The 12626-nt window shown below is 38.3% G+C and overlaps 1 protein-coding gene across 1 annotated transcript; it reads right to left on the bottom strand.

Annotated features, from left to right (window-relative positions):
* Window positions 1–8264: 8264 nt before the first annotated feature.
* On the bottom strand, window positions 8265–10997 carry LOC148953256 (uncharacterized). Its single transcript, XM_089087911.1, has one exon. The coding sequence runs from the start codon at window positions 10995–10997 to the stop codon at window positions 8265–8267; it is 2733 nt and encodes a 910-aa protein (XP_088944037.1).
* Window positions 10998–12626: the final 1629 nt, after the last annotated feature.

Here is a 12626-nt window from a genome sequence, read left to right as displayed (position 1 = left end):
AATATAAGCCTACACAATTAAGCATTCACAGAAGTTGGTGAGTTTCCTTTAGTATACCTTTGTGTTTATGGTACTATAAGTCTCATTTTTCATTTTTTACTTAATAATTTTCACTTGATTAGGGAAAATTGGCTCCTTCTTTGCCCCGTCTCCCAAAGATTTTGACATAATTAGGACCCTGAAGTCAACTAGTCTACTTAACCTGCCAAGATTTTCTAAAGCTAGCAAAGGCCACTTCATCTAAACTAGTGTTGGGTCGAGTACTACTACTACTACCTGTAATTTATGGTCTGGGGGCACATATGATTCTCATGGAAGGGAAGCTTGTGTAAATTACAAAGAAGGCTCATTTGATTGGCTTTTGAAAGTTGTAGTTCAACTTTAAAGAGACAAAAGAGATTGGAGGGCGTCTAGCCATCCCCCTCCACGCCCTATTTCTCCTCGAACCCATCCGATAACAACTTTGAGATAGCCATTAAAATAAAAATTGCCATAAAAAAAGTTCAAAGCCCATATAACAAAAACTCCGGGGCGGATACAGCCCCCAGGGCCCGAGGGAAGGCGTTGTAAGTTATGCCCTGGAAGAATATGTGGTTATTATGGAAGGGATGCTCGTAAAAAACTTCAGAGAGGGCTCATTTGATTGGAAATTGAAAGTTCTAGTTCAGTTTTTGAGAGCAAAAGATATTGGAGGGCAACTAGCTCTCCCCCCACCCCCATGCCCCTTTTCCCCAAAAGTATCCGATGAATATTTTGAGATAGCCATTAAATTAAAAAATTTTCAAAAATCAGATAACAAAAACTCATTTATCGACACATCCCCCAAAGCCCGGGGGTAGGCGTTGTAAGTTATGCCCTGGGTAATATATAGTACTTATGATATGGATGCTCGTACAAACTTCAGAGAGGGCTCATTTGATTGGAAATTGAAAGTACGAGCTCACTTTTTAATAGTCAAAAGAAATTCGAGGGAAAATAGCCCCCCTTCCCACGCCTTCTTTTTCCAAACCCATCTGATAAAAATTTTGAAAAAATGTTGGCTAGGAAAAAATCCGTTGTCAATACAACCCCCCAGGGCCCGGGGGAAGGCGTTTTAAATTATGCCCTAAGGGCATGTATAGTTCCTTTGAAAGGGATGCTCGTATAAACTTCATAGAGGGCTGATTTGATTGGAAATTGAAAGTTCTAGTTCACTTTTTTAGAGTCAAGATTTTTAAGGGCCACTTGCCCCCCCATGCCCTTTTTTCCCTAAACCCATACGCTACAAATTCAGAGATTGCCAGTTTTTTGAAAATTGTTCAAAAATTAGATAACAAAAACTTGGGTTTCAACGCAACTTCCCAGGGCCAGGGGGGTAGGCGTTGTAACTGTTGTCCTGTGGCCGTATATGGTTCTTATGAAAGGGATGTTCGTATAAACTTCAGAGAGGGCTCATTTTATTGGAAATTGAAAGTTCTAGTTCACGTTTTAAGAGTCAAAAGATATCCGAGGGTAACTAGCCCCCCCCCCCACAAACCCACCCCTTTTTCCCCAAACCCATCTGATACATGCCGGTCCCGGGGGCCAGCATTGTAAGTTATGTCCTGGGACCGTGTATGATTCTTATGAAAGTGATGCTCGTATAAACTTCAGAGGACTTATTTGAATGGAAATAAATAGTTTTAGTTCATTTTCTCAGAGTAAAAAAAGATTGGAGGGTCACTAGCCTCTCCCACCCTCAACGCCTTTGGGTTTATCGGATGGTTAAACCCATCCGATAAGAATTTGAGACCATTTTGTTAAAAATAGTTCAAACATCAGATATTAAAACTCTGGGGTCGACTCAACCCCCTAGGGCCCAGGGACAGGAGTTGTAACTTTTACTCTGGGGGTATATATGTTTCTTATAGAAGCCATACTCGTGTAAACTTCAGAGAAGGCTCACTTGATTGAAAATATAAAGTTCTATGTCACTTTAAAGGGTCAAAAGAGACCGAAGGGCAATTAGCACTCTCCCCACACCCTTTTTTCAAACGACCTCAAAACGACCAGAAATTACTATTAAAGAATAAATGAAACCCATAACGAACAGAAATGAAATAAACAATCATAGCAAAAAACATACAATAAGTAATAATATAAATGAATAAATAGATCTTAAAGCGATTAATGCTTAGATTGAACATGAAAATCAAGCTTAAAACGAAAAAAATATTTTGCTATTGAAGTATAAATGAAACTTAAAACGAACAGAAATTAAATAAACAATCAACGCAAACAAACATACATTAGATATTAATGTAAATTAATAAATAAATCATAAAACGAGTGAAACTTAACTTGAATATGCAGATCAAGCTTGAAACGAACAAAAATCAATACAAACAAGAGTTTGGGTATCGCCTCCTTCTCTCACTGTAAAATTCTAAAACCTACTGCGTCATCGCTCTGCAATGTGGTCGTGTCGTCCCTATCTCTTAGAGAAGATGTTTCTATAAAAGATAGTTGACAAGTTTTTCTTGTCTTGTTTATTTTTAAGTTTAATTTCTGATGGTTTTCCAAATCATGCCCAGGCCTTATTAGAATATGTTTAGTGGTACCAACCCCTCAAACCCCTTGTTTCATGCAGTTAAATTTAATATATCAATAACTTTAAATTGATTCTTACCGCCCTAGTTTTTAGATTTTCTGCTTGAGAATTCAAATGTTGGATTGTAATTAAAATTTTGAAGACAGTTGAAATACACTGTCAAAATTTCCCATGATTGGTCGTTTTGTTGAAAAAGTTTTGAATGCAATTTTAAAACATAATTTCACATGAACAAAAGGGTATCGTTGTTCACATGGATTGAGTTTATGTGTGACTTTTTATTTTCTGTGTGGCTTAAGCCATCGCAAACTGTTCAATAAAGTTCTTTGATGTTAAACTATATAATACAGATATGTTTAAATACGTTTAAATATTGTATTTCAATATGAAAGGAGAAATATTACCTTTTCAAATGCTGAAAACAAAGTTTTTAGTAGCATTTGACCCCACCCCCACCTCCAGCCCTTCAAAAATTCCTGGGAGGTCGCATGATGACCTGCCTTGCTTTTTCCATTTCTGTTGCCAATTGTAGCAATGGGAGGGGAACTATTAACCTTCCCCCCCCGCAGCATAATAACAGCGTAGACCATAAATACTCCTGGAAATCAAGAGGGCTTAGACATCAGTTCTGTCCCCCTCTGTCCTTTCCCAAACATATTCTATATTTATTTTGAGGCTCAATGACACTTATAATATTCGACATTGAAGTGCTCTTTTTGAAATATCTACCCTCCCTCCCTTCCATCCTGTGTAAAAATTTCTCAATGCCCCTCCTTCGTAATAGCTGATGCGCACTTACAATCCCTGTATACAACTTTATGCGATAGGAAGCAAATCTGTTTCCTCAAACAAAGCTTTTAGATAAGTACCATTAATATTTTTTGGCAATAAGAAAAGAGATATTACCTCGCAGCACTATTTTTTAGCCTTAGTCTAAATGAATGGAGATGAGGCATTCATTATTACTCCTCCGTCCCTACCCTTTCTAAATTTATCTGAAGGCTCAAGGAGAGTTAGCAGCTTGGGCATTGAAATGTGATCTTTTAGGTATCTGCCTCCCGCCTCTCCCCTACACAATGACTCATCGCTCTTCCTTCGTAATAGTTAATGTGGATTTATGCACAACTATATAGAAATTCATAAAAAAAGGAAATTGAATCGGCTTAGTTCAATTTAGCAATGCCACCATTTAGCATTACCTCCTCTGCAAATGGGAAGCATAAAGTATGGTTTTTTGATACTTTATGCTTATGGTTTTTTTTTTACTGAAAAACAAAAGACAAATAACCATGTATTGTCTGTTTAAGTGACATATACTGATATCTGTTCCTTAAAGTTTTGATAATTTCTTATTTGTGAAAGTAAAAAAGTGAAAATATTGAAAATATATTTTGTTTTCAGTTAAGCGTAAATTATATTCTAGTCTTGAGAAGGCATGGCGGTTATCAGCCCTACTCATGTTAATTTATGCTCGTTTTGAGTTTGACTCGACTATTTATTGTAATTTCTGTTCGTTTTGATTTTTATCTATTTATTGATAGTGATTTGTGGTAATTTAACGCTTGGAAGCGTTAAATTAGCCATTTAAACGCTGGAAGCGCTCTATTAAGCCTTTTTTGGCTAAATAGACCTCTTTACTTTTCTCTGAAAAACTTGTTTTGTCAAAAAAGGTTATTTAATTAATTTTTACTGTTTTTTCATCGAAAAAAATTTAATATTTCGTGTCTTTTCAGTTTTTTCTGTAAGAATCCACAGTTTGGGTTGAAATTTGCATGTTGGAGAAACTTTTTCTACAATTTTTAATCCTAACAAAACTAAATATCATTCCCAAAAGACCTGATCTATGCTTTGTGACATTTTGGATACAGTTGCACTCTTTTTACTTATTTAAATTGTAAGAGCAGAAGTAGTAATAGCAGTAGCCCCAAAAGCTTCAATTTAATACCCCCAGTTGTTCTCGGTATATTGCTGAGGTGTCTTATTGGCAACCATAACCACCATGCCCTTTGATTATTTTAAAGCACAATAGGCGAATTGCATAATTGTGGGAGATTGACAGGTCCAATACTCCTAAAGAAGTAGTTGCTGGACCATTCTACTATGATGAACAAAATGGTTGTCTAAAAATTTTGAGACCGTTAAAATTTTGTGAACATTAAATTAGTGTTGTAAATAAGAATTCTGTTTTTAGGCTGTTGTTTGTTATAGAAGAATAATAATGGTAGTGCTTTATCTTTTGTCTAGAAGACAACTTTTTATGACTACTCCTTTGATGTGAAGTGGCTAAAAAAAACATGGAATGCATTTCGCTCTTTACTGTGTCATTGCTACCGAGTCGACTGATTATGCTTAACAGAGTTTACTAGTATCCTAAAATTTTATTGACTGAAATTTATCTGCCTCTGCTTTGAACACCTAGCTAAATATTATTTTTATTGCAAACATATTTTCCCCCTAAATGTTGTGAAGATACTCGATGACGAGTTTGATTAGCCCTTCGATTGACAGTTTTTGTCCATCAAAAGGTTCCATGATATCTATCGAGGAATTTGTCTGAGTGTGTTTCATATTTCTTATATGTTCTTTAGAAAGCTGCAACCATACAATTTTTTCGTTTGGTTGGAACTCCTCCTAAATGTTCCCTAAAAGTTTCACCTTAATACCCTTAGCGTCATTAGTTAAAGCAACTGTAGGGTTAGTATTAAAAATATACACATAGTGCCTTCTGGCTTGTTCAAAATCACCCACAACTTAACTTTAAAGGTCTAACTTAATAAAATAACTTGTTCTTCAGATACTGCTGTCACCTTTTTGAAAATCCAATGCTCATAGTTCGTTTTGATTTATTTCAACATCCGCCTAAATATTCCTTAAAAGCTTCGCCTTAATGCCTTAATGCATTTCTAATGCGTCCGTTTGACAACCTGTGTCGGCATAGTGTGTTTCAAATTAGTTCCTTACAGTTTCTATATATCCCAAATTTTTCACCTTAATATCTTTCGTTTTAATAGCAGTAGTAGCAGTAGAATTAATTTTAGTAGCCCAAGCTTTACTGGCAATAGTAGTAATAATAGAAGTAGTAATAATAGTAACAGTAGTAGTAGTATGAGTAGATGCAGTAGCATTAGGATGCAAATATTTTCTTTTGGTTAGTTCAACATCCCTGACAACAAGCCCTGTTAGTTTCAACTTCACACAGCAAACTATTCGTAAGATATTGTTGTTACACCCTTTTGACAATCTGCATACAGACGACTTGTTGTGATTCAGTTCACCTTCTCCCTCAAAATTCCTTTAAAAATTTCACATTCATACCCTTAGGCATAGTTGTAGTAGTAGTAGTAGTTTTGACATTACTAGTAAAAGTATTGAATAGCGGTATTACTACTAGCATTAGTAGTATAATAGTAGAACATCCCTCTCATTCAGTCCAAGAAGTTTCAACTTTATACAATTAACCATTGCTATGACACTGCTGGAATGTCCTTTTGATAACCTCTATCTTCATATACTTCTTGAAGTTTTCATCTCAATGCTCTTAACGTTACAAGTAGTTGCAATAGAAATAGCAGCAGTAGTAGTAGTAGTAAATGTAGCAGTAACAGTAGTGTTAGCAATAGTGTGCACATATTGTCGTTTGGTGAGACGATCTACCCCTTTAAGCATTTTCTGGAAGTTCCAACTTAATACCGAAATCAATTCTTAATATACACTATTGTGGCAATTTGCATGCAAATAGCGTCTTTTGATTTAGTTAGAATTTCCCCTCAATGCTGTAAATGGAGTAGCCTGGCAGTAGTAGTAGCGGTAGTTGTAGTAGTATTGGTAGCATGCAAATATTGTCTTTTTAATCAAATCACTAATCATTTCCTTAATTTTACAAATTAATATACTAAGTTATTTCTGTGTTGCATACTTTTGACAATCCTTATATAAATAACGTGTTTTGATTTAGTTCAACACTCCCATCAACATTCTCTGAAAGGCTCACCTGAATGCCCTTAGTCTTCCTGGAAAGAAAAGTTCAAATATTCATACCTTTCTAAATAACATATACTATGTGAAAACAATGAACGAATTGCCTAGCTTGCAGCCCTTGTCCTGAGGACTGTGGGGAGGTTGACATCCCCAAAGACATAATTACTAGACCTTTCAACAAGGCTGAACAAAACAAATGTCTTAGAATTTCGATCGAATATGTTTTGGGAATGATATGCTTGAGGGGGGAGGGCTGATTGCCCTCCATTCATTTTTGACTCTTAAAAAGGGCACTAAAACTTCTGAATTCCAATCAAATGAGCTCCTTCCGATCCAAAGCTTATATGACTATATGACGTATAAGCGGCATAACCCAAGGGGTTATGCCCCAGGGCATAACTCACAAACCTTGCCCATGGGCTCTGGGGGATTGTGTCCACCTTAAAGACATTGTTATATGGTTTTTGGACTATTGGTAACAAAATTGCAATCCCACAATTTCAATTGAATGCGTATCGGGAATAGTATCCCCATGATAACTTTTATGAGGCCCTTACCCGCTACTTTTTTCTTCCTTTAATGACTTAAAATGACGAAGAAGATTTAATAGGATTCCCTCAGGGCAAGACGCAGGTGCATGTTGTCATAGGAAAGGCTTTCTAAGAGATGCAGGTGCATGTTACCTAATAAGGAGAGTTTACTCCAGTTGTTATGAAATAGGCCTTGGTGATTACATGCTAGTTTAGTTTTTTTACGTATTAGCACGTGTTAGAGTCCACTAGCCAAGCGGGGGGGGGGGAGTTTATTAAGATATTTTTATTCAAGACGTTTTTTCAAGACGTTTCAAGATATTTCAAGACGGTTTTTAAAACAGTTCTCTTCAAGACGTTTTTCAAGACGTTTTTCAAAACGTCTTAAGACATTTTAAAACTTTCTTTAAGACATTTTTTCTTCAAGACGTTTTTCAGAACGTTTCAAGACATTTTAAGACGTTTTTTAAGACATTTTTCTTCAAGACATTTTTCTTCGTGATTTCTTTAGTTCTTACGTAAAAGGGAATATTTAACAGTGTTAAAGATGACGTTTGCTCGCGTGACATGCTAAAATTCAAGGACCCGTGGAGAATCTCTGCTTGTAACTGAGGAGGGCCACATATGAGTGTTGCGTAATCTTACACGTGGGTGTTACATAATGGCGGCACATACGTGGGGTTACGTAATGACGGTACCCGCATGGATGTTAAATATTATTTTAAGAGATTTTTTTTCTTCAGGTTTTCATTTTTCTTTCAAGGTGTTTTTTCTTTCTTTTTGAGATTTCATTCTCTTTCAAGATGCTTTTCTCAGCGGACCTTTATATTTCAAAGATTTTATGTATGCATCAGGATTCGAAAGGATATTTCCATCCCATGGAATGGAGTATTAATCAGGTGGATTATGAAAACCTTTCTAATGTTTTTATTCGGGAAATAGATTCTACGAAATAACCTGTTCGACAAAAGGGGAAATCTCTGTCCCACTTACCAGAATGATTAAGCTATTGATCGTGTCTTTCCTATAAATAAATAAAATAAATGCATTTATTACCCATAAATTAAAAACAGATGGAGCACAACAAAAAACAAGAAAAAAAAAAAAAAAAAAAAACGCAAAAACACTAATTCATCTGAAAAAAACAAAAAAAAAACAAAAACAAAACAACCAACAGCTTATGCCAACTACTGCTGGAGAATCATAGCCCAGGGATGGGACTTAATTGTCAAATTATATCGAGTAATCTGCGCTAGGATAGCTTCTTCAGGATTCATGATGCCGTACCGATGCCAAACATATCGATTGCTTGTCCATGGTGGTAAACGCAACAAAAACTTTGCATACTTGTAGTACACTGAACGCAATTTCAGTCTATCTGTAGCCGTAAATATACGCCAGAATGGGCTGAGGTACAAATAATGGGGCACAACCATAGCATTGTACACCCGGGCCAGCAGACGACGGTCAAACTTCCGCTTATTTGCCACAATACGGCTATACGTAAATGAAACCCGCTTCTGAAAATGAGGAAGCAGTAACCGCCGCGTCTCTAGTATTGACCGTCCAATAGGAAGGCCCAGATATACAATGCCACCGGCGAGCCCAACAGTAGAAACACCAAGTGTGATGCTTCGACCAGCATCAGATTTCGAATTAAACAGCAGTACTTCAGACTTATCGGCATTAAACTGAAGTCCAATCTGAGCATACTCTTGTTGTAGTCGAGTAAAATTATCTTCTAGTCCTTGCAGAAAGCGGCTCAGGTTCAGTACATCGTCCGCATAACCAATCAAAGATAAATCAACACCGCTCAGAATGTAAGTCATAAGTGACTTCGATTGCGGCTTTACGATACTGTTATTAAATGCTGTCGGTGACGAAATGGCACCTTGTCTTACCCCCTTCTTTACCGGGAGAAGGGGATTACCACGCGGAAAAACAGCAACATCATTCAACAGGCTAGTGCACTCACTCGCTGGTAAAGGAAGTTTAAGTTCCGCTTTTAGATTTTCATACATGTCAGCCAGTGGGGCTAGAGAGCAGGGATCAACACCGGCCAAACCCATATCCAGTATAATCTCCTCGTGGAGAAGCGAATCAAACGCGCGCCTGACATCATGAGTGGCTAAAGCCATGCTTTCACCGCGGTCATCTGCGTCAACTAAAGCGGATACTAAAGCAGAAAGAGCATGGCCGCATCCGAGGCGAGACTGAAAACCGAACTGATGGGCCTGAACTGTACAGTTAGTACGAAGCTCCTCAATAATCAAATTTTCAAATATTTTACAAAATACAGTTGAAACCATTATTGGGCGAAAAGACGAACAATCGGAAGGAGGTTTATTTTTCTTTGGGATAGGAGTCAGACATCCAATTGAAAAAGAATCGGGCACAATTCCCAAATTAAATACCATTTGGTAAAGGAGGACCAAATGCTCAATAAATATACCCCCACACAACGACAAATGGTGTGCAGAAATCCCGTCATATCCTCTAGACTTCTTTTTCTTCAGTTTCCCAATTGCAGAAATAATCAGACTCTTTGTAATAATCGGTCCCGGACTAGATGCATGCTCAAAAAAATCTTGGAGTCTCGCTTTATAACTATTTTGAAGATGGGGATCCGGAGCAGAAAATTCTTTTTTATAATGCTCAATCCATGAAGAAAGTGGTATAAGAGACGGGGTTTGACTTGGCGACTCTTTCACAAGACTAGACCACAGCTTATTAGGCCGCGACCGAACTTCTTCCGAACAAGACGAAATAATCGAATTCCTATGCAAAGAGAGCTGCTTTGCAAACTGACGTTTCGTATAGATGTACAGTTTTCTCAGCCACCCATCCCGCGGCTTATCTGCTTCAATCCAGACCGAGAGCCAAAATTTAGCAGAAAAGCAAGCATTGCGCAAGTTACTATTAGTTGACCAACCGGGCTCTTCGGTTCCAGATTTTACTCTCCTAATGGGTACCGCCGATTTTTCTGCAAGGGATAGGGCATGAGTAAGTTCACTACAATATAGATTCAGCCGAATTCGAGAATCCCGCATATTCTGTTTTGAACTCCGCATTAATAAATCAAACGGTACGCGAATTTTCGCCAGAATATCATTACACGCATTCTGGAAAAGATCAGATGACGCCCTATACCAATCACTAATATAAAACACAGATCGCTTTTTAGCAAACGGGATAAAAGAAGGACCGACATCATCAAACCGAGCACTAAAAAACAGAGGAAAATGATCTGACGTAAAACTAGAATCACTAACACCAACTTCCACAATAGTTAGAGATCGCGTGTGACAAACATGGTCTAAATTAGATGTGCTACCCGAATTATGGACGTAAGTAAAACTCTTATTCTTCGGCGCAACCAAGTAATCATCATCAAACAGACCGAAGATAATACTTGGACGAACAGAATCACCAGAAGAATTAAGTGAGTCAGTTAGGTCACAATTGAAGTCACCAGCCACGATGCAGCATAAGCCCTGCTCTTTTATTTTTCCCAAGCACTTAGATAAACGAGCGACACTAATGGCAAAAAGTCTCTCAGAACGGTCATCGCGATAGTTCGTGGGTAAGTATACATTCAGCACAACCACATTCTGGATTCTAACCGCTAAAAAGTCACTTGCTGAATCAAAGACAGAAGAAGTTAAACATGACTTCACGTAAGTCGCTAGACCACCACAAGGCCGGCCATGAGACTGAGAGCGGCGCGCAGCAACCGAGAACACTTTGTGATTAGTTGATAGTTCCAAAAGGCTCAGGCTCAAAGTGTTTGCAAAATGTTCTTGAATACACACTATGTCACACTTCGATAAAAAGTCCTTCAAAAACACAGACCGACTTAACAGATTACCATTTATATTCCACGAGGCAATCGCATAAGAGGCTAAGGGTCCTCGATTCATTTCTTCGCTGGGGTAGGTCTATTTGATGGGCACCGAACACTGTAACATGTATGACCTCTTTTTTTGCATGTGATACAGAACATATCGTTGTTGCACTTATTGTCCTTACTAGATACGTGGTCAGTGCCACCACAGCGGCCACAGATGGGAGATGCGGCGCAATCTGCCGCCACATGACCAAGTCCATGACAGGAGTAGCAACGTTTCGGTAGGAAATTAAATTCCTCGGCAGGCAGCTTCTCGTAGCCAACGCGGACGGAGTCCGCGAGAAAACGGTCTAGATTCTTTCTGGATTCAAAGTACACCTTGAATACTTTCGAATGTTCGTATTTTCCTATTTCCACTGCTTTTACGGCATTTGGGACAATAGTTTCGACATCCGTGTGGGACATACTATTTGGGACTCGTTTTAGAACTCCGATGAACAAGCGCTCCTTCAGTGACGCTGTAACCGTGGGTGTCCTAGACCTCATATTTTCCATAATCTTCTCTGCAGTCGCCTTCGACTTGACGTAGAGCTTCCAGTCCTGTTTAGTCTTGCGAAGTTCGCTAATGTCGTCAGAATTTGGACATAAACTATCCACGAAACCCTTACGAGCAATTGGGTTGTCTAGAGTCTCTGGTAGGTCTTTCAGTACAACGGCATAGGATGGCTTAGTACTGACATGAGCATGACCATTATTGATAGAGACACTGTTGATAGAAACTTCAGTAGTTGCAGACATACTCGGAACAGCGTAGCTTTGGGCCGAGACGAAATTCCGGAACTCTAGGCACAAGTCATTTACTTTACGCGAAAGAGTCGCTGTAACTTCGCCAGGAATAGAGGGTACTTCATCCGGCTCATATATGACGAACTTCGGTAGCTGGACATTATTCTTATCACAGTAATCCAACACTTTCAGAATGTCCGCAAACGTATCCGCTTTCTTCTGCCTATCCGTTTGGCGGGTAGACATCTGTCCCTCGGACCAAATAAACTTCTTTGCTTCATTAATTTTCTCTTCAGGAAAAAATCCGCACCCAGTTTGGATAATGTCAGCAGACGTATTTCCAGTACTCCTTGCCCGTACAGCAAAATTTAAAACCGCATTCAGGACTAGTCGATCGGGCGGCATCTTCGTACGAAATGAAATACAGCTCGGCAACGAAGGAACCTAGGAACAAGGGAAGTGTAAGGACCCCCTCAACTGTTCCCCGCAATTTACGGGTAATTTTATACCGGCGGGTACAATACGTCGCTTGCAGGAGGTTCTTTCCCCTTTTCTGCTAGTTCCCAGTACGCTTCTTAACGATAAAGAATCAAAAATGGCACAATATAAAATTGAAACTGTAGATGGCGTGCCAGTCTACCCTAGAATTAATCCAATAAAAAATATTTGTCTAGAGTTCCATTTTAAAATATTTTAACAAGTTATCAAGCAATAATTATTGACTGCAATAATTAAGATGCAGAGGGAAAATCAATTACTAGAGTTTGGTTACATTTGAAGTGAACCTGCTTGCTAAGTAATGCTTTACAAGGGTATTAGAAACCAAGAAAAAGAAATTCTTCACTTCTTGGGGATATGATCCTGGCATTTTGGAGGGTCCTTCTTAGAGAATTTCTAAAGATCTTTCTTAGACAAT

The sequence above is a fragment of the Artemia sp. Qi Xiang Cuo genome, chromosome 4 (assembly GCF_049724085.1).
Source record: "Artemia sp. Qi Xiang Cuo chromosome 4, ASM4972408v1, whole genome shotgun sequence".
Classification (NCBI taxonomy): Eukaryota; Metazoa; Arthropoda; class Branchiopoda; order Anostraca; family Artemiidae; genus Artemia; species Artemia sp. Qi Xiang Cuo.
The sequence above is the reverse complement of the archived record's forward strand: the minus strand, read 5'-3'. Positions and strand labels throughout refer to the sequence as shown.

Excerpts from the sequence above, each read along its gene's own strand:
- LOC148953256 (XM_089087911.1), bottom strand. The coding sequence starts at position 10,997 with ATGAATCGAGGACCCTTAGCCTCTTATGCGATTGCCTCGTGGAATATA.